This window comes from Triticum urartu, chromosome 7A, assembly GCF_056163025.1.
Source record: "Triticum urartu cultivar PI428250 chromosome 7A, HENAU_Tu73, whole genome shotgun sequence".
Lineage (NCBI taxonomy): Eukaryota > Viridiplantae > Streptophyta > Magnoliopsida > Poales > Poaceae > Triticum > Triticum urartu.
The window spans coordinates 139,834,970-139,856,285 of NC_141879.1; the positions used below are offsets into that span (position 1 = coordinate 139,834,970).

Sequence of the window (21,316 nt, forward strand, 5' to 3'; positions counted from 1 at the left end):
GCACGCCATTTGCCTCTGTTTCAAAAACAATTATAGAGCCTGTACAGTTCGATGCGAACTAATAGTATGTATGCACAGTTTTATTAATAATAATTCTTTCTTCTTGTGGGCTACAAATTAACATTATTTTCTTAAAATTTTACAGATATGTATGTATATGCAGAAAAAAAATCAGAACCTTTTTGTAACTTCTAAATGCGACATTCATAATTTATTTGAAAACAACAGGCTACATAGAGCCCAGGAGGCACGAAAACGTCACAGCTCCAGAAACCGCACCGTTCTACTTTTAATCATAGTACTGCATATTTACAAGTGCTCCCATACAGCCAACATACAACATTTCTCATTCCTACTGTACTTCAATCTACAACTACGTACGTAACTGATCTCCGAGGTTTGAAGGTTTCAAATCTTCACATGACGCCACAAAGTTCACCTATGGATTGTTACACAAAAACTGCTGACACAATCACATAAGCTAGAGCACACCTATGGAGGAACTCTCTGATTGAGGAATGTCAGGTATTTTCTCCCTGGTTGATTGGCGTCTGAGCTTTGCGCGGTTCTTCTGCAGTTCCATGTTGGACACTCTCTCAGCCTCGAGCGCTCTCTCAAGCTGTCGAGTACACACGTGAACGAGATGATGATAAGGGAAATGCTTCTGTTAAAACCAACATCAGGTTCTATCATTCATGATTACCTTTGCTGCTCGAGTGCTCCATTCACCAAGGATAGCTCTTAGTCTCTCATTTTCTTCGACGTACTGCATTTTATCATGTTCAGCATCAACAAATAATGCTTTGCTTCCTCTTACAAGGAGTCATGCATATTTTGCCAGAACCGGCTTGGAACTATTATCTGACTACTGCAAAATTTGCAGACAAACACACAAAACTGAACGGTAACATACTTGATTGTTTTTCCCACGGATGAGCTGGATCTCTGAGTCCTTCTCAGCAATCAAACCACGAGCAACACGAAGCTCCGAATGCACTTGATTCATCTAAATGATAGATGAGCAAAGTATTTAGTCCATGCTGGAGTATTAACAGAAAAGTATGATCTACATATCCTTAAGCTAACGAAGAATAACTTGAGTATTCTTGTTCGCCCAGCACTGTACTTATCCAAGTCGAAGTCTCGTTAACAGTGGCGGAGCTTGAAAGAAAAAGCTGGACGGGCCAAACTAAAAAAGTTGGACTGAAAATGCATGTTCAACACTCGCCGTAGAAACTGGAACAGTATTGAGTAAACGAAGTAGTCTGTCAACCAAATTGTAGATGGTTGGTCCTTTCTCCACAAGGCATCAACAAAAATCAATCTGCAAGTGCCCTTTTTTAACTAAAAAACAAGTAGACAGAGAACTTTTGCAGCACCTTCAAATCCTAAGCTGAACTTTTCAAGCATGGGATTGTGCTAAGATTACAAAAGATTCGCGAGGCTACTGATTAGCATCTGGTAGTCAAATCATTATCCAACATTGGAGAAGTAAATCATGTAAGCTAATCTGAACCAACCTACAGCTAAGTCATGCAGGCTTCAAGTAAATAGAGAACACCTAAAGAATCTACAGACGGCAGCTCCCAGGATCCAATCGTAAGAGTAAAAGCAGCCCAAGATCGTATTTTTACACTGAACTTGGCGCCGGTGAAGGACAGGGACGCCATCTCCTCTCCTCTACCTCTGCTGCCGGCTTTGCCCTAGTCCCGCTTGCCCGTGTGTTCCCTGCTCCGCTTTGCTGGTACGGGCCGAACTGGGTCGAGACGGGGAGAGAGGATGGGGATGCGCTGCCTACTTAGGCTGAGCGTATGTGAGTCCTGCTCTGGACTGCAGGTGGGCTGGGCATGGAAGATGCATAGGTAATTATTTTCTCAAATTCCTAGGCGGGCCATGGCCCAGTTTGGCCCCTACAAAGCCTCCGCCCCTGCTCGTTAACATTTAGAGTATGAACAGAGGCACAAAGAGCAAATTATCCGCCAAGTATATATCCTACAGATTGGTCTGACACAAGTGGTGGAACACACTGACACTCAACAACCAACCTCACCATTCACTTAATTCAGAAATAACTGCTACTTTGCAGTTACGAAATAAAGTGATGTAGAAAAGGTAGTTCAAACACACCAAATATTTTTAGGTGTTGATACCACCTCTGCCGTATGCATAGTGCGCAATATCTGGTTGGCCGAGAGTAATTACCTCAGCAGACAGTGCACGAAGTTCTTGATCACGAGATGCCAAAAGATGAGTAAGATCAACCTGGAGAAATATGATAAGAAACATAAATACTAAATCATGATGCACCGATTCACCCAACATTAAGCAGGTTGATTTACAAATAATTAACATTGAGCAGTTTTTAGTCTGCTTAAGCATTCAACGGATGGGAGGGAAAGGTTTGGCGGTAGATTTAATTTGAACCTGAGGAGTGCTGGCAGCAACACTTCTATGGTACTTACTTAAGCTTTCTTGCAACCTAAGCACCTGATGTAGAAAAAAAAAATCACATTAATCAATCAACACAACACCACTATTCTAATTGCATAAATCAGAATTTGTTCGTGGCGTGTAATGCATTGACTATTCTACTTTGTAAAATGTCAAAAGTTATTACAACACATGCCATTAACCACTTTCTGCAACGGTGTGCTGTGCCCAGCCAGTATCTAGAAAGAAAAAAGGAATGATCAATGATGCCAGATGAGTAACAGTCTTAATTACAACACATGTATATTGTAAGGACAAGAGTTGAAAATCTTTCTCTTTAATAATATTATCGTATCTACTACTCCCTCCATCCCAAAATAGACAGAGGGAGTACTTTACTATTCTGTGATAATAACATAATTGAGGAAAATAAACATGGCCAGTAAATGCAGTTGCTAATCAAGTACATGAAAAAAAAAGAACTATTCCAAGTACCTCTTCACTCAGATAATGAATATTCTCCCTCTGGTACTGGAGCAATGCCATTTGTTGGTCAGACAGACGAGAATCATAGTACCTGCAAATATATTATTGTATCAACCCAGAAAGGTCAAATGACAGGAATGTGAATTGATTTCACTGATGGCTACAAGCTTTCAAAATGGCATTGATTTCTATTTTTTGATATTCAAAGCATTACCACAAAGCTCCTCTTCTCTACGTAAAAGCAAACACACAATAATTGGAAGTAGTGGCACTCAGTGAAAGAACAGACAGTTGTACATGCAAAGATAGGAGTATACTCCTATGAAGCAATTTTTAGATGTTAAAATACATGTGCTTTTTACTAAAATGGAAAAGCATTTGCATACGCAGTTAGTATTTGCCAAGAAAAAAATACACAACCAATATAATTAGGTAAACCAGATCAAGTCCATGTGATACTATATTCTACCTTATTAAGTCCATGTGATTATTAATGAAGCAACAAATATATTGTACCTTATCTCTTCCAGCGAACTAGATGGTTGCAGTGCAGAATAAAGTGGCCGTAGAATGTCAGGCTGCTCATTCAAAGAGTTGTATTTATGGATGTGCCCTGCATATCAAAATTTAGAAAATACAGACATAATATTACAAAATGTCATCTAATTGCTTGCAGGAAATGATTGGGAGCTATCGACCCAACAAAAGTCAGAGAACCCTTAATAACTAATGAGACAACATGTGGAATCACCATGTAATTAATGATTAATGAACAAATATGCAGAATTACCATCTGGTAAGTAAGGCCTATTGCATGTTTCTTGATCTACTGTCTACTGTGATTCAAGGAAAAACAAAGTTAATTGTTGACAGGAATTAAAAATCTAGGAAGACGGTTAATGAACTTTCCAACGCTACATGGCCACAAACAGTTAAAGGAAGTCAAGCCCAAAAAGTTACCGAAAAATGACTAGTAATTTATGCTGGCTGAAACATACACAAAATAAAATAGATAAACCACACAACAGAATCCACCTATGTATAAGCTCATGAAACATCCGGCGGATATCACTTCAACAACTAGTGCAATCCTGCATAATTAGAAAGTGATAGCATTAAAAATCACATAGGAGTGTTTCATTTCTCTTTAGAACCAAAGCAGAACAGCCACAGTATCCCGCTAAATAAGAAACCAATTTAGCATATGCGTACTGAAATTTCATTAAAGGCAGAAAGATATAATACGTCAGTATGTATCATAAGGTCCAGAAATTTACTTGGCTTTGAGGTTGCTGAGGGCAATGCACTGAATTTAACAAAATAAGCAATACAAGTATTTTTTGTGTAGCTTGCCTACTTAATCATTTTTACTCCACCAGAGTGATGATAATAATCTAAAAGTAAAGTTCAATATGCACGTAAGACCAGGTGCACTAAAGAATTATAACCATATTTACTGTACCCTACACGCTCCTATAATAAACCTTGAACTTCTTGAATAACCCAAGAGCTTCACATGTCATGATATCAGCATAAGAGAATACTAAACCTCCACCTCAAAATGGCATAAACTATGCAAATGCATTCCATACATTTTTCATCCTAAAGATACCAATAATGCTTTTATTTACAGAATGCAGCTTATGGTCATCTTAACCTTTTATATTATTAGAAGGTTAACTTAAGGAAAGCTTATACTCAACTCAACAGAAGAACTGTACCTGAGCAAAACTGAAATTGATAATACCTCTACTTGAGGCTGCCAAACTAGAATTAAGAGCAATAGGGCAGTACCTGCAACCATATTTTTAACAAAATAATTCGTCACTATAATTGCATAAAGAGATCAAACATGTTGTTTTTACTCCAAATAATTAATGTAAAATTTAAAATAAAAAGAAATAACAATATTATACTCCCTCCACTCCAAAATAAGTGTCGTGGTTTTAGTTCTATTTAGGGGTACCAGCAACTAGCATGAACGTGTTACCAAATCAGCAGATGCAGAAACATAATAACAGCCAAACCAGTATAGATTCTACCACATAATGTCCAGGCCGAGGTAAAAACAACCCAGGTACCAACATATTCACTACAAAATGCAATGCAGATCAGAAGGATAGCAGTTTCTTAGTACAATAATTCTCCTTGAAGGTTTAAAGAAATAAATGGTAGGTGCTGGCATCAGAACATAGCAGATACTCCGTAGGACACATTGGTTAGCTAATACTTACCGCAAGCAATAGCGGCAAATGGAACTCGAGCAATGCGCTTCAATTTTTGGCTTAAATCATAGTAGCCCTGCATTTACAAGATGAAGCTTGGTAAATGGTATGATAACACTACCAATAAAAGATCCCAACTAACATAAAATTAGATCCAAGGAATTATAAAGCTCGAGCACTATATCAACAAGTAAACATTACAGAGCTAATATGTTAACATTTAGCCATGACTTAAAACAAAGGTTGATGAACAGACTTTAGTCACAGCAAACCGTAACAGTGAATGGTTCATGGCTACAAACTGATGGTTGATAGCCTTTTCATTTTGAAATTACACATCGTCGGCAATATTAATGTGTAGAGCCTCTATTTGCGCTGACAAAGAATTCATAAAGACCTTCTCTTTCTTTTCTTTCGTGACGTACCTGTAGTCGCACTTTTGTGACCTGATGGACCCAATATTGTTGGAATATACCTGCAGCAAATTTCTGTTAGAGGTTACTCCATAGAAAATCTACCAGTATAGATAACCAGTAAATTAAACAAGAACCTGTAATAATTAGAAGCAGAACATTGCAGCTACATAGCAACGGAAGGATCATGTCTGGTATAAGAACAAATATCCATGGAGCTGCTATGACAACACCAGCATAACCTGCCTAGAGAAGAAGAAGAAGTTAATCACAGCTGCCAGAAACCGCAAGGGGGAAAGGAAAAACAACAGCACAATTAAAGGAGTGAAAGGGACTAGCAGACATAAAGTACATATATTCTCCTGGCTAAATATAAAGTAAGATGAAGTAAAAACATGTTTCAAAGGTCTCTCCAGCAAACTAAGAAAAGATAACATGGTCTACAACTATTAATAAAATAATGGAACCCTAGCAAATATTCACTTGCCAATAAGATACAGTACAGAGTGCCACCAACTATGCTTCGAGGCTGCCGCTGACCAGATAGAGGGGCTTCATGTACTACGTCAACAAATCTGGAGAAATGGTAGGAAAGGAGGAAATCAGATTGCAACAACAGATCAACATAAGAAGAAATGAATTAAATGCATATCATATAATACTTGGTGTTGCTATTTATGCTTATCCTTGTACTAGTGATGTTTGTATTCAGAAAACTAGGCACCTCTGATATAGTGGCATACTGGCATACGTAAAAAGCATAGAAAGCAAACACACAAAAAATGGAAAAACATAAATCCTGCTGCTGTGGCTTGACAAAGCAAAAGACTAATAAAAAAGTAAGACATGATTGGAAGAGTTTTTACGAAACATAAACACATTCAGGGAAAATATCGTGAGGCGTATGTTCATTGCAATTGCACTATGAAATGTACCAAGTATAAGGAAAACTAAGGTTAATGTCAATAAAAGAGAGAATACTAAACTACGATGGAAAATAAGACGCTGTATGAAAGATGACAGCACTGTCATTGCATTCTAAAACTGTTGTGCATGGAAAACAACAAATCACAGAAAAACCAGGACCACTGGAGAGCCCTGTGTGATCACTGCAATTATCAAACCTGAACGTTAAAAACAAAACTACGATATAGACTAAGATCTTTTTGTTCAGTAAATCACTACAAATTTGCTTCTCTTGATGAAATGTTAACACAAATGGCCACCAACAAAACATAATTTCAAAATTTATAACCAATATAGGTGAACTTATATGAAGATCATTTACAGTTTCTTTTCCTCAAATAGCTCCTTTACGCAGTATGTTGTTGTTCATGCAACAGCTCATTTTTTTAGTGATTGTGTGAGCGTGCTGTGGGGTATGCCTTATCTAAGTATTGTTCATAGAGCGTTCTTTTCTATCATCGATGCAAAGTAATTGTGTCTCTCAACAAAAGAAAGATACAGACTGAAAGTCTAAAACTGCCGCTATTTATTTACTTATTAGATTTAGACAAGATACCATCATATATTCATGTACTTACATCAAACCAAATCGTATATCATGCATCATCACAATAATCACACAGATTATCAAGGTGGTTGACTACCTTAAACTCAGAATTGCTACATGGACATGCAACTGGTGCCTCCCTCACACTAATGGGTCATGAAATAGCCAAACAAATCAAACTCTGCACCGAGGGGGCAACTAACTCACAATGCCACACCGATCTTATGGCAGTCCTGATTCTCCACCATCAGCTGTATCAAGTTCTAAACTATAGGACTGAAGCTGAGGTGAAAGGCAATTAATGAAGAAAGAGACGAAAGCTGCACCTACATATAGATACAGTGTCTTGTCCCAAGCTCCAACAATTTGTGATTTGCACACAACCAATCAAAATATACAGTAGAACAATAATAATAATAATAATAATAATAATAATAATAATAATAATAATAATAATCTATATGCATTTAATTTCTAATCACACTACATAGCTGCATGAAAAGGCAGCACATGAGCTTGTATTGTATCTAAACGATGATATACACCATTTGACACACGGACTGCCCTCAGTTCCGTCCCAATCACACTGACCGAATTCACAGAGAGCTTCGCAAACCATATGCAAAACATGGAGCAGAGCAGAGGCAGGTTGCTGTCCACGAATTCAGCAAACTATGATACGATTCCACCCTAGAAGAGGGGCTACAAGATCAGATCAGGGATCTGGCATGTCCTACAAGTACCATGGCGCGATTACGGGGGCGGATCTCTGAGGTCAGATCGAATCCCCCCGCCACAAGCATGATTAGAGCGAGCGTCTAGCTATGGTTGAGCCAGCAGGGTTGCAGCGACTCACAGCGCTTCCCCTGCAGCGTCGTGTGCAGCCGCGGACGACGCCGCCGCGCCGCGCCGCTCGTGCGCCATCTCCTCCGCCGCCTGCGCCCGCCGACGCCGCGGCTGGAGCCGTCAGCGTGGCGCCCCCTCCCAGCACTCCGGAGTCGGATCGGGTAGACGATCGGCCGACGAGCAGCCGCCTAGACCACGCTAGACTAGTGCGGACTCTAGTGGGGGTAGCGGCGCGGCGGCGCCGAGGAAGACAACCCAAAACGGCGAGAGGCGTGGTGGGCCCTCTCCACCGCGGAACCGTTCCCCCGTTGGCCCTTGCCAACCGTTTGATCGCAATCCAACGGCTAGGAGACGGTCTGCTGAGGCACCTGGCTGGCCATAACTGGCTCGCGTGCGGCCACTTTTTCAGCCGGTTCCTTTCCTAACTCCTCTCGCCGCCGCCGCCGTCGCCGTCACCGCCGACCTCCTCGGCTCCTCCCTTCGCTGCCGCGCCTCCCTCTCCGTCCTCCTCCTAGGCAGGTGCTGCTATCTGGCACCACTCTCGCCGATTGGACCCACTTCTAGCGACCCGCCCAGCTCGACAAGTAGGGTACGTGTCTCTCTGCTCTGCCACACTTCTCATCCCGGTTTGATTGTTCCAGCCTACAGAGTAGAAGCGGCAGATCAAAATAAACTCCATGGCTAGGTCTGGTTGCCTGTCTGCCTGATGGATTCATGGATGCTTTTAGCCACTAAATTGGCTCTGTTTATTGGGGAAAAGTTTTCACCCAAAATAGTGAGTTGCTCTAACAGAGGCCTCCAGTGGCATACTGGTTAGGTTCTGGTGGAGTGATCTCCTGCACTGAGCCGTGTGGATCCGACCAAGAAATAATCAATTAACAGAGGGTTGTGTGCCACTGGCCACATCTAGGAGTGGTTGCCTGTCATTTTTGTTGCCTTGTGTTCGGTACTTTGTTACAGAGCAGCAGTCCAATATTTAGGATGAGCGACATATGGTTTGCATAAGTAATGCCAAATATAAGTGGCCAAGAGTGACTTTATGCACAGCGATGATTGTGTATAAAATGCTAATGTATCGCGTACGCGTAGGCTAATTCAACCCTGAAGAAAGAGTGTTGGCGTACAGGACTGTGAATGTCAACTTTTCTGTTTTGAAACATTGATAGCTCATTTGCGTGCGCAATTTATAATCAGAGCTATGAATCAAGAAATCTAAGGGAAAATCATGATGAAAAATGAAAAGCTGTAGGTACAATGTGGTAAGATAGTTTGTCTATATACTGTTACTGCAGCTGAAGCAAAATTATGGCCTCATTTGTTTAGCATTTCAAATCTTGAAAGCATGGAAATAAAGGAAACTGCAAGTTCATCACCCTTCTTGCTAACTATTTAGTTTAATTTTGCTACGTTCTAATGCACTGCCAGTTTACAGTAGAGTAGAGTCTTGACACTTTCCCTCTTTTCTGCTGAGCCATCCAAAGTTTATTATCCATTGCTTGCTCAAGCTGAGTCATGGAATGCTTGCAGCAATGAGCACAGCCGTGGATGCTTCAGTGCCTGTCGCCGAGCAGGAGGTATGTTTTTCACGTTAGGGTACAACTTGCAGTTGTTACTGGATTCCTAGATTACTTTCGAGTCTTCATCTATGTATCCCATTGCTTTGTAGTTTAAAACTGTACATGACACTTATGTTATGCATGCTCTTTAATATGTAAGGCAGGTACCCTCAATCTCAATGTTATATTAAATTTTGATTCCATTTTCAGTGTTACCAGTGAAGTTAATCCTGGATTAAATCCTCACATTCTTACTTTGATCGATTGAATTGCTCGTATTTGCAGGATGGTGCTGCGAATATCTTGGCTGGGAAGAAAGTTGCAGTTGTATTTGTTCTAGGTAACTTCTGTATTCCGTAACGATGGCTCCAACTTCTTCATAGTGGAAAATGAGCTTGTTGTCAGTACCTATGCTGCTGCCAATTCATGGCTTCTCATTTTATGCAAAACCACAGGTGGTCCTGGAAGTGGAAAAGGTACACAATGTAGCAGTATTGTGGAGCATTTCGGATTTACACATCTTAGTGCTGGAGAGCTGTTGCGCTCAGAAATCAAGTCTGGTTCTGAGAATGGGTAACAAACCTGCTCGACTCCAGAGGTTATATTCCTTATTTTATTAATAACGCTTAATTGGCTTTTTTCTCCCCTACAGAACCATGATTGACAGCATTATAAAGGAAGGGAAAATTGTTCCATCTGAGATAACTGTAAAGCTCTTACAAGAAGCAATGGTAAAAAGTGAAAATGACAAATTCCTCATTGATGGATTTCCAAGGAATCAAGAAAACCGTCTGTCATTTGAGAATGTTGTAAGCCCACTTTGTTTTCGGACTTCTATAAAATAATAGAGTTCCTAACTTCAAAATTAGTTGGTACTTTGACCTTTTCCTTTTGTGTTTTAAAAGCAAGCTAACGACCTTTAGTTATTATACATTACTGCAGATAAAAATATCTCCTGAGTTTGTGCTATTCTTCGACTGTTCTGAGGAAGAGATGGTAAGGCGTCTTCTGGGTCGCAATCAGGTTAGATTTAATCTCTTATGTTTATTTGCTGGATTGTATGTGACATGATCTCTTCATTGTTTCTAACATTGTTTTCTTTTGTTGATCAACTGCAGGGAAGAGCTGACGATAACATTGAGACTATCAGGAAAAGATTCAGAGTTTTTGAAGAATCAAGTTTGCCTGTAGTTCAGTACTATGACTCTAAGGGCAAGGTTAAGAAGGTATATCCATTTTTTTATGTAAAAGGATATGACACGCTTCTGCACAACAACTTAGTCTTCACAGTGTCACATAAATACTTGTTGTGATTTAAGATAGCCACGCGTCACCAGGAAATGATTCAGTATTTTTGTACAATCCAGCTACATATAGTTGAGTACTATCTACTATGATTCAAATGCTAGGTTAAGAAGGGGTATGATTTTGAGTGCAAAAGCATATGTCATTCTTCTGTAGAACAGTTCATTGTTACCAGCCTTATGTATCGACTTTTCATAAATTATTAAGAGCCATGCTGTAGAATTTTTTAGTATGTCTAGCAAATGCTCCTGTAGTTCAGGGTCTATGTTATGACCGGCCAGGTCTATGGCCGCAGGAGGCCCAACAGGCAGGCTTAGGCCCGCAAGTTATCTTAGTTTTATTTTCAGATTATGGTTATATATACGAGCTGTAAGACTATTTTGAGAATTAAGCAATAAGACTATTTCTATTGCCCGGCTCCCAGAGGAGCCGGAAACCCTAAACCCTAGCCGCCTCCTTCTCTCGCCGCCGCCGCACCGCGCCAGGACGGCGCCTCGCCACCGCCGCACCGCGCCAGGACGGCGCCTTGCCGCCGGCCGCCGCGCTCAGGCCCTCGCCCTTCCCCCTCCTTTCCCTACTGTCTCCGGCCAAGACCGGGCAGAACCCTAGCCGCTAACACCTTGGTATCAGATACCCGGATTTCGACCATGTCTTCCCCGCCAATCCCACCATCACCGCCGCCGCCCCCCCCCACGCCTCCCCCACCGCCGCTGCCATCGATTCCTCCACCACCGCCGCCGCGTCGCCGGGTACTACGGCCTCCCTATCAGCGCCGCTCTCCTCCGCCCCCGGCACCACGCCGGGCCAGGGCCAGCCGCACCTCCCCATCCAGCAACCATCACCGCCGCCTTCCCCAGCGCCGCCGCAATCCACGGGCCGCCGTCGGCTCCCACGGAGGCCCGGCCGCCGTCAGGGGTCCAGTGGCAGCCCGAGGTGTCGGGCGTCACAGGGCACTACGCCGGGCCTTCCTCCCTAGACTGGGCGCCGTCATCAGCCCTCCGTATCGCCGAGGCAGTGGGCCTGGGCGCGCCACACTAGCAACCGCCCCGGTTCGCAAAAATCGACTTCGCCACGTACGACGGTTCGGACGACCCGCTTAACTGGCTCAACCAATGTGACCGGTTCTTACGTGGACAGCGCACGCCCGCGTCCGAGCGCACGTGGCTGGCTTCCTACCATCTCCGCGGGGCCGCCCAGACATGGTACTACGCCCTCGAGCAGGACGAGGGCGGCATGCCACCGTGGGATCGCTTCCGCGAGCTATGTCTTCTTCGGTTCGGACCACCGGTACGCGGGAGCCGCTTGGCCGAGTTGGGCCGCCTACCGTTCACCTCCACGGTGCAGGATTTCGCCGACCGCTTCCAGGCTCTAGCGTGCCACGCACCGGGTGTGACAGCCTTACAGCGGGCGGAGCTCTTCGTCGGCGGCCTTCCCGACCACATCCGCGTGGACGTCGAGATGAAGGGACCACAAGACCTTCAGACGGCCATGTACTATGCGCGGGCGTTCGAGCAGCGTGCCCAGGCTTTGACGTCGACGCGGCCATCCGCGCCACGTGGGGGCCGTCCGCCTCTCCGGCCGCTACCCCGGCCCCGACGCGGCCGTTCCGGCGCCTCACTCAGGCGGAGCAGCTGGAACGTAGGCGCTTGGGCCTGTGCTTCAACTGCGATGCGCCCTATGCGCTGGGCCGTGTTTGCCCGCGCCTCTTCTACCTAGAGATGACGGACGAGACCGAGGACACCTTGGAGGCTGACCTTGACGCCCCGACTCTTGCGGAGCCCGCAGCGGCACCTGCACCGGCCCCGGCCACCGCCCTAGTGGTGTCCCTTCACGCGCTGGCCGGCATCCGTGATGAATGGATGATGCTTTTACCGGTCATGATCCATGGCGAGCGCCTGGTGGCCCTCCTGGACATAGGTTCCACGCATAATTTCCTGCCGGAGGCCACCATGCGGCGTCTTGCGCTCCAGCCGGCTGGAGGGGAGCAGTTGCGGGTCACTGTCGCTAATGGCGACCGTCTACGCTGCCACGGGCTCGCTCGCGACGTGCCCATCACTATCGGCGACGAGCACTTCACCATCACCTGCGCTGGCATCGATTTGTGCTGCTTCGACTTCATCCTCGGCGTCGACTTCTTGCGCACGTTGGGTCCTATTCTTTGGGACTTCGACGCGCTGACGATGACCTTCTGGCGTTTGGGTCGTCGCATTCGGTGGGAGGGCATTAGGGGGGCCGCACCCGCACCCCCTCTTCAGCTGGCCGCGACGACCACGGAGGCCGAGCATCCGCTCTTGGACGGGCTCCTGCAGCAGCACCGGGATCTCTTTGAGGAGCCACAGGGTCTGCCACCGGCCCGGATCTACGACCACCGTATTCACCTCCTTCCGGGATCGGCCCCTGTGGCCGTACGGCCTTACCGTTATCCACAACTGCAGAAGGACGAGTTGGAGCAGCAGTGTGCACTCATGCTTGCCGCCGGCATCATCCGCATCTCCACGTCCCCATTTACAGCACCGGTCCTCGTTCGTAAGTCGGATGGCACGTGGCGTTTCTGCATCGACTACTGCGCCCTTAATGCTCTCACATTGAAGGACAAGTTTTCTATTCCGGTTGTCGATGAGCTTCTCGACGAGCTGCACGGGGCGCGCTTCTTCACCAAGCTGGACCTCCGGTCGGGGTATCATCAGGTGCGCATGCATCCAGACGACATCGCCAAGACGGCGTTTCAGACTCATCACGGCCACTTCGAGTTCTTGGTGATGCCCTTTGGCCTCTCCAACGCCCCGGCGACATTTCAGGCCTTGATGAACGATGTCCTTCGGCCCTACTTACGTCGGTTTGTGCTCGTTTTCTTTGATGACATTCTTATCTACAGCGCCTCTTGGCCAGAGCACCTCCAGCATGTGGCCATCGTCTTCAACGAGCTTCGGGCGCATCATCATCTTAAGCGCTCGAAGTGCTCGTTCGGGACACCTTCGGTCGCTTACCTCGGCCACGTCATCTCGGCCGAGGGAGTGGCCATGGACGCCGACAAGGTGGCGGCTGTCGTCGCCTGGCCGATCCCGCAGTCTCCGCGGGCTCTTCGCGGGTTCCTTGGCCTCGCGGGGTACTACCGGAAGTTCATCCGGGAATTTGGCCTCATCGCGGCCCCGCTCACGCGTCTCCTCTGTCGCGACGCCTTCTCTTGGGATGCGGAGGCCACTTCAGCATTCGAGGCCCTCAAGGGGGCCCTCACGACGGGACTCGTACTGCAGATGCCGGATTTCGACCTCCCCTTCACCGTCGACTGCGACGCTTCCGGTGCGGGGTTCGGTGCGGTCCTACACCAGGGCGAGGGACTCCTCGCTTTCTTCAGCCGCCCCTTTGCCGCACGCCATCTCAAGTTGGCGGCGTATGAGCGTGAGCTCATTGGGTTGGTGCAGGCAGTACGCCATTGGCGGCCCTATCTTTGGGGTCGCTATTTCCGGATCCGCACGGACCATTACAGCCTCAAGTTCATGCTGCATCAGAGGCTCTCGACGGTGCCCCAGCACCCGACGGTGCCCCAGCACCAATGGATCAGTAAACTCTTTGGCTTTGACTTCACCGTCGAGTACCGGCCGGGTCGCCTTAACACCGTCGCCGACGCCCTGTCTCGGCGTGACGCCGATGTGGACGACGGTGCGGCGGAGGGGGCGGCCTTCTGCATCATCACCAGGTCCTCCTTCGCCCTCTACGCCGACATCCGCCGGGCGACCGCTGCCGCGGCCGACTCCCTCCTACAGCAGCAGCTGGCGGCGGGAGAGCTGGAGGAGCCGTGGCGCCTCGCCGATGGCCTGCTTCTCCATGGGCGCCGGGTCTTCGTTCCGGCGCACGACGATCTTCGCCAGCAGGTGCTGCGCCTCGCTCACTCGGCAGGCCATGAGGGAGTGCAGAAGACGCTCCATCGTCTCCGCGCCGACTTCTACATTCCCGGTGATCGTGCCCTGGTCCGTGACTGGGTACGGTCGTGTGTGACGTGCCAGCGCAACAAGACGGAGACTCTACGGCCGGCTGGCATGCTTCAGCCCTTGGAGGTCCCATCTCAGGTTTGGGCGGACATCTCCATGGGCTTCATCGAGGGCCTCCCCAAGGTGGGCGACAAGTCCGTCATTCTCACGGTGGTCGACCGCTTCTCCAAGTATGCTCATTTCATCGCGCTTGGCCATCCATATTCAGCAGCATCTGTCGCACGGGCCTTCTTCGATGGCATTGTCCGTCTCCACGGGTTCCCTTCTTCGATCGTCAGTGATCGGGACCCCGTGTTCACGGGACACGTGTGGCGTGACCTTTTCCGGCTGGCGGGCATGAAGCTACGCCTGAGCACCGCCTTCCACCCTCAGACGGACAGCCAGTCTGAGATCGTTAACAAGGTGATTGCCATGTATTTGCGTTGTGTTACAGGTGATCGCCCTCGCGCATGGGTGGACTGGCTTTTGTGGGCGGAGTACTGCTACAACACCTCTTATCACTCCGCCCTTCGTGCTACGCCCTTTGAGGTGGTGTATGGCCGGCCACCCCCGCCGATCCTTCCTGTTGATCCGGCCTCGGCACGGACCGAGGTAGCCGGGGCTCTTCTGAGGAGCCGTGATGAGATGCTCGCGGAGGTCCAGCAACGACTCCTGCAGGCCCAGCAGTTGGCCAAAGTTACTATGATGGCCACCATCGCGAGGCGGAGTACGCGGTGGGTGATTGGGTCTGGCTGCGTCTACTTCACCGCTCTACGCAGTCCTTGGACCCACGCGCGAGGAAGAAGCTCGGTCCTCGCTATGCCGGTCCCTTTGCGATCCTGGAACGCATTGGGAAAGTGGCTTACCGTCTGCAGCTTCCGGCAGGCGCGCGGATCCATGATGTCTTCCATGTCGGGCTGCTCAAGCCATTCCGCGGCGAGCCACCTGCGGCACTGCCGGCCCTTCCACCGATCACGGACGGGCGTCTCCTTCCTGAGCCAGAGAAGGCGTTGAAGGCTCAGCTGCGCCGAGGCTCCTGGTACGTGTTGATCCGGTGGACTGGACTACCAGAGGAGGACGCTACTTGCGAGCAGCGTGAGGAGTTCCGCCAGCACTACCCCGACTTTCAGCTCGAGGACGAGCTGTTTGCGCAGGCGGGGAGAGATGTTATGACCGGCCAGGTCTATGGCCGCAGGAGGCCCAACAGGCAGGCTTAGGCCCGCAAGTTATCTTAGTTTTATTTCCAGATTATGGTTATATATACGAGCTGTAAGACTATTTTGAGAATTAAGCAATAAGACTATTTCTATTGCCTGGCTCCTCCTAGCCGCCTCCTTCTCTCGCCGCCGCCGCACCGCGCCAGGACGGCGCCTCGCCGCCGGCCGCCGCGCTCAGGCCCTCGCCCTTCCCCCTCCTTTCCCTACTGTCTCCGGCCAAGACCGGGCAGAACCCTAGCCACTAACAGTCTAATTGAGTGCAGGTGATACCTGGAATATCAATAATAAGCACACATGAACTCGAGCATGGTGAAAAGAAGTAGTTTATAGAATACACTGATCTCAGTGAACCAGTGCCACACAACAGGGCATACTCTCAGCAGGGACATTGGGAATTTGGAATGAATATCTCATCCTTCAGTAGAGGCTGTAGAGAATATATAGTAGCGAACAAATAGGTGCATTTGTACAATCCGATATATCAAGTTTTCTAGTGTGCCGAGACTTTATTTTTGTGTATGCCCTTCCATTAGCGCTTGGCTGATATGCTTTCTTGATGTACGAACTTTGATCACCTGTTGTCCAATCCACTGTTTAACCAGATTAATGCTGCAAAACCAATCCTTGAGGTGTTTGAAGATGTGAAAACCATTTTTCAGTCCTATGGCCCAAAGGTAATGTCATTTCATACCCAATTGACTAAGTTTTGACAATTTCTTAAGTTCACAGATGTAACATACTCCCTCCATTTCAGTATACAAGGCCACTTTATATTTTTGGCGCACATTTCAAAGAACTTTCTGATGATATATTTTTGATGACATATAACCCATATTTTGTTGACCAAAATTATAAGTCAAAGTTTGACAGGAAAAACGAAGTGGCCTTGTGTACAGAAATAGAGTAATATTATTTTGTATTTGGTATATGAAATGTGAATACCAATTTTACGACATACCGTCTTTTTGCAAATGGTAACAATATGTTCTTCTCATTCAGGCCGCATAGATGCGCTCATGCAAAAATATGTGATTCATTAAAACGGTATGAGCTCTTTTAACTGTTTTTTTTCTGTTCCATCAACTGAACATTGAAAGTGAGAACTTAAAAGTCATATTTCCATCTTCCACTCACTTAGGGTTGTAATCATGAAGCAAGATGGAAACCTACTTGCCAGACTTGCTCGATGAAATACACTGTTACTACTGCTGTTGTCATGCGTGGCCTCATGGCATCCATTACGTGTGTTTTCAGGTGACCCCAGAAGTACCGAAGGAAAAGGCTGGAGCTCACGGCGCGCTACCCTGCCAGCATGCCACTAGATAGTCGTTCATCATCTGATTTATAAGTATTTCTGATCTTTATTAGTGAGTAGAGGGGAACTGGAGCACATATCAGTTCACCTGTGTGCCCACCTCGCTGTGTGCCCACCTCGCTGCCGCAACGAACCATGCCATTCGTTACTATCGTCAAGTTATGTAGTCTTTGTTATGGACATGGTTAATGATATCTTGTCAGGAAAAAAGATTGCAATTAATCATTCGGCCACATCACTTGTCGTTTGTGATTCAGTAGCAATTTTCTTTTTGGCCTCCGGGAAAAGATAGAGAAAAGGCTTAGGCCATATGCATTATGTCTTTTGTTCAAACGGTTGATATCACAGTAGCGGGCATTTCCGAAAGTTGGTTATCTGTCCACAAGGTGACTAGACTTGCATTATATACCCTAAGGTTGTCTGTCAGTTGATAAAATGCCCAAAAACGGAGTCTATAATAGGGGTATGATGTGTCATTGCGTTGAGTCGATTGACTCTTTTGCCTTAATTTCTATGTATTTCCTTTTGAAATGGATTGACGAATGCAAAAATGTTTACGACTTATAGATTAAAATTACAATTTGAATCACAACGTTGCAACATGCAAAGAATGTGGGTGGTGTCGCTGGGACGGCAGCAATAACATTGCTCACGGCTGAGGCTGAGTATTATTTTGCATTTGCGCCAAAATACTTATTGAGTGTTTAATCAATTGAGAACCAGAAGTCCAGATACATAATCACAGCCTAGTCAACTTGTGGATAAATAAACTCCAATTTTTCGCATAGATTTTTGGGGGCAATTGCAACCGTGCTTATCTCTTCAGTTATCATGAATTCTGACGAGTGGTGAACCTTAGAGCCAAAAAAGGGAAGAACCTTAGGATGTGTTTGGTAGCCTGCATGATCCTGTCATAGTGTTCCCCCCTGAGACATGTTAAGTACAGACATGTTGTGTACATACAACTGAAGTTGTTTGGTAGCCTGTATGTGTACGGACATGCTGAGTTGAGACTTTGTTTGGTAGCATGTATCTGTCAGGACATGCTGGGCTTAGACTTTATTTGATAGGCTGTATCTGAGATGGTGAGGATACCATAGTTACAAATACATGATAAAAATTCGTGTGCACAATTCAAAGGGTTCTTGGCGGCATACATCATTTGACCAACATTTCGACAATATGTAAATATGAAGAAAAAATACCACTTAAAATATTTAGACATATATATTTGTCAGCAATTATTAATTTATTTTTTAATAATAAATACATAATGTTGCTCATTCTTAAAAAAATATGTGAATCAACACGACATCTTCTCGCAAACAGAAAGAATGAACATGTGAAAATTGGTAGGTGTATTTTATATAGAGGCAAAATTGCATAGCATGCGTGCTTGATTTTTTGTGACACAGATACAAATACACTTAAAGAAATCTTGTGGCATGGAACGACAACAGACATGTTGAACCATTTAAGCACCATGTTATTAAGAAAAGTAACTTGGTTGAACCAATAAATCTTTAGATCCATACACTGGTAGAAAAAAGGGCCTATAGTCCCGGTTCGTAAGGGCCTTTAGTCCCGGTTCCGGAACCGGGACTAAAGTGTCGGTACTAATACCTCCCTCCTTTAGTCCCGATTCAATCCAGAACCGGGACTAAAGGCCCTCCACGTGGGCAGTGCGCAGAGCTCTGACACCAACCGGGATCAAAGGGTCTCCTGACTGGGCTCTGCGCACTGCCCACGTGGAGACCCTTTGGTCCCGGTTGGTGGCACCAACCGGGACCAATAGGCATCCACGCGTCAGCACTTCTGTGGCTGGGGTTTTTGTTTTTTTTTGAGGGGGGGGGGGGGGGTTGGGGGTTTTGGGGGGTTAATTTAGGTGTTTCATATATTGTGTTAGCTAGTTATTATTAATAGAGAGAAGTGTCCTCTGTTATGTCCGCACTTGGTCGACGCTACGTAGTATACATACGTATATAGAGAGGACTAGACACGCTAGCTAGCTAGTAAGCAAACGAAGGAAACAGAAGATCGTCATGAACATATATGCATATATACAGAGAGAAGTGATATCGACCACCTCTCCTTCTCCGAGAGATTGGTCGAACAACAAGTTCTCGTATATCTATCTGACACTACCGGCTACATATATACAATAATTATCTCTTACAAATATAATCATACGGACTCAGGGTCCACATAGAATTCTCCGTCTTCAGGGATCACGTGGTCAAGAAAGAATGCCGCCAATTCCTCTTGAATTGCTCGCATGCGAGCTGGTGCTAGGAGTTCATCCCGCTTCCGAAACATCTAATTTGAAGAAGGGGGTCAATACATATATATATATAAATGAATGAAACTCAACACAAATGATGGTAATAAAATAAAATTGTGAATGTTGTTATTTACGTACTTCATATTGTTCGTTAGAGTACCCGCCCCGCTCACAGGTCGTGTGGCGGATGGACTCGCAGATGTAGTATCCACAGAAATCATTCCCTTGTTCCTGCCACAACCACTTTACAAGAAATAGAGGTCAATCAAACTGATAAGCAAGAATGCTAAATGGTATTGATGAAACTAGCGCTTGAATCACTAGGAGATGCGCGGAACATGCTACTATAGTACTTACTTTCGGGTGTCTAAATTCCAGCTCCTTCGGCAGTCCCGGAACTGTTTTGGTGAATTTTCTCCAAACCCTGCCGGACAAAGAAAACAATTACTTGATATCAGGAAATGAACAAAGTTGCTGATATGGTGGATAATGATCGATTTAACTTACTTCTTGAGGATTTCAGTCATGTCCGCATACTCCTTGGGATCTTTTCGTTTAGAGTTCAAGACGGTTACTACTCCCTGCTCAAGCTTAATCTCTAGGAGAATATAGTGGTAACTGCACACACATGCATAACTCATCAATTACATTACTATAACCTTGACTAATATATAAGGGAAACCGAATACGCACAAGACAGTAACACTCACCTGAAGTTGTAAGGAAAGAGTATTATATCTTTGTTTTGATTTATTACGAACGATCGTAGCAAGCTGGCCTCGGTAGCTGCGGCATGAAGTTTAACCTGAGTTGCATCTATGAGATATGTGTTAATGAACCCAATATCACCGACTTGTCTTTTCTTCAATTCGGCGATCTTCAATCTGCATAATATAGTGAGGATGATTATAAATACATGCAATGAAAGAGCTAAGCTATATAGAGAAACTTAATGACAGAAGTAGTACTACTTACAGACAGTAGCAGGCGACCGTTGTTTTATTGAGGGCCAATTGATTGAAAAACTGATAGAACTCCTCAAATGGAACAGGCAACAGATCAATTCCAACGAGGTCATGCTCCGGTTTAACTCTCGCATACAAAGTACTCCTCCCCCCAGAGTCTCTGCAGATTTTCAAGTACCAATCATGCAATCTTCGCATCATCGTTGATAGAGATCTTTCATCTTTAACGAGAGGCTTCCCGTACTCGTATCTTTGTATCTGCACCTCCATGGGTTCATAATGTACTTCGTCGGGCAGGTAATCTGCAAGATTGCTATAATCGGGCACCATCCTCGGATCATTATCGACGTTGTGGCTAGGCACCTTGAGCGGGGGGCACGATTGCTTCGCTTGTTCGCCGAGCTGGGCAATTTGTTTCCTAGCTCGTCGTTCTTTCAGCCTTTGATCACTGACAGTACTTCCCGACCGCTCCGCTTCGGCAAATTCCTTTCCAATAATGCGGTCATAGTTTCCTTTCGGCGGATCAGACTTCGGTGGTTTTGTCAGGGCAGCCAGAGTGCGCTTCACTTTCACCCGATCTACCTTCTCCTCCGGAGGTGGATGTTTCTTTACTTTCACCCCTTCAAAGAAGTTCCTCACTTCTTCTCGCGCGATCTCGGCGTTCTCCTCCAGGGTCCTCTCATATGGTAACTTCTCTGGAGTCTTCAGAGAAGGACCGAATCTGTATGTCCTCCCGCCTCTGGTTGTACTGCTAGACGCCGACCGAGTAGACGAAGCGGTTGTCTTCTTTACTTGC

The 21,316-nt window shown here is 46.0% G+C and overlaps 2 protein-coding genes across 8 annotated transcripts; one reads left to right on the forward strand and one right to left on the reverse strand.

Annotated features, from left to right (window-relative positions):
* Nucleotides 1-263: 263 nt before the first annotated feature.
* On the reverse strand, nt 264-8,300 carry LOC125524386 (protein FIP1-like). 4 transcript variants are annotated; one of them, XM_087535634.1, is made up of 14 exons: nt 8,282-8,300; nt 6,038-6,129; nt 5,692-5,796; nt 5,567-5,616; nt 5,151-5,217; nt 4,638-4,710; nt 3,952-4,007; nt 3,433-3,529; nt 2,926-3,007; nt 2,425-2,487; nt 2,203-2,262; nt 914-1,006; nt 704-766; nt 264-619 (listed from the first exon to the last, which is right to left on the reverse strand). In XM_087535634.1, exons 3-14 carry the CDS (start codon nt 5,741-5,743, stop codon nt 482-484), a joined length of 894 nt encoding a protein of 297 aa, XP_087391760.1. In that variant the 5' UTR covers nt 5,744-5,796; nt 6,038-6,129; nt 8,282-8,300; the 3' UTR covers nt 264-481. The 4 variants fall into 4 exon arrangements, with proteins under 4 accessions (XP_087391760.1, XP_087391761.1, XP_087391759.1 ...); XM_087535635.1 differs by having other exon boundaries at nt 6,042-6,129; nt 8,282-8,299; XM_087535633.1 differs by lacking the exon at nt 8,282-8,300 and adding an exon at nt 7,924-8,226.
* Nucleotides 8,271-17,507, forward strand: LOC125523079 (UMP-CMP kinase 4-like). Of its 4 annotated transcripts, XM_048688129.2 has the most exons (10): nt 8,286-8,502; nt 9,395-9,487; nt 9,755-9,809; nt 9,925-10,042; nt 10,122-10,278; nt 10,412-10,492; nt 10,588-10,695; nt 16,562-16,633; nt 16,959-17,003; nt 17,214-17,507. In XM_048688129.2, the coding sequence occupies exons 2-9, from the start codon at nt 9,431-9,433 to the stop codon at nt 16,965-16,967; spliced, it is 657 nt and encodes a 218-aa protein (XP_048544086.2). In that variant the 5' UTR covers nt 8,286-8,502; nt 9,395-9,430; the 3' UTR covers nt 16,968-17,003; nt 17,214-17,507. The 4 variants fall into 4 exon arrangements, with proteins under 4 accessions (XP_048544084.2, XP_048544083.2, XP_048544085.2 ...); XM_048688127.2 differs by lacking the exon at nt 16,959-17,003 and having other exon boundaries at nt 8,271-8,502; nt 10,122-10,275; XM_048688126.2 differs by lacking the exon at nt 16,959-17,003 and having other exon boundaries at nt 8,280-8,502.
* The last annotated feature ends 3,809 nt before the right edge of the window (nt 17,508-21,316 follow it).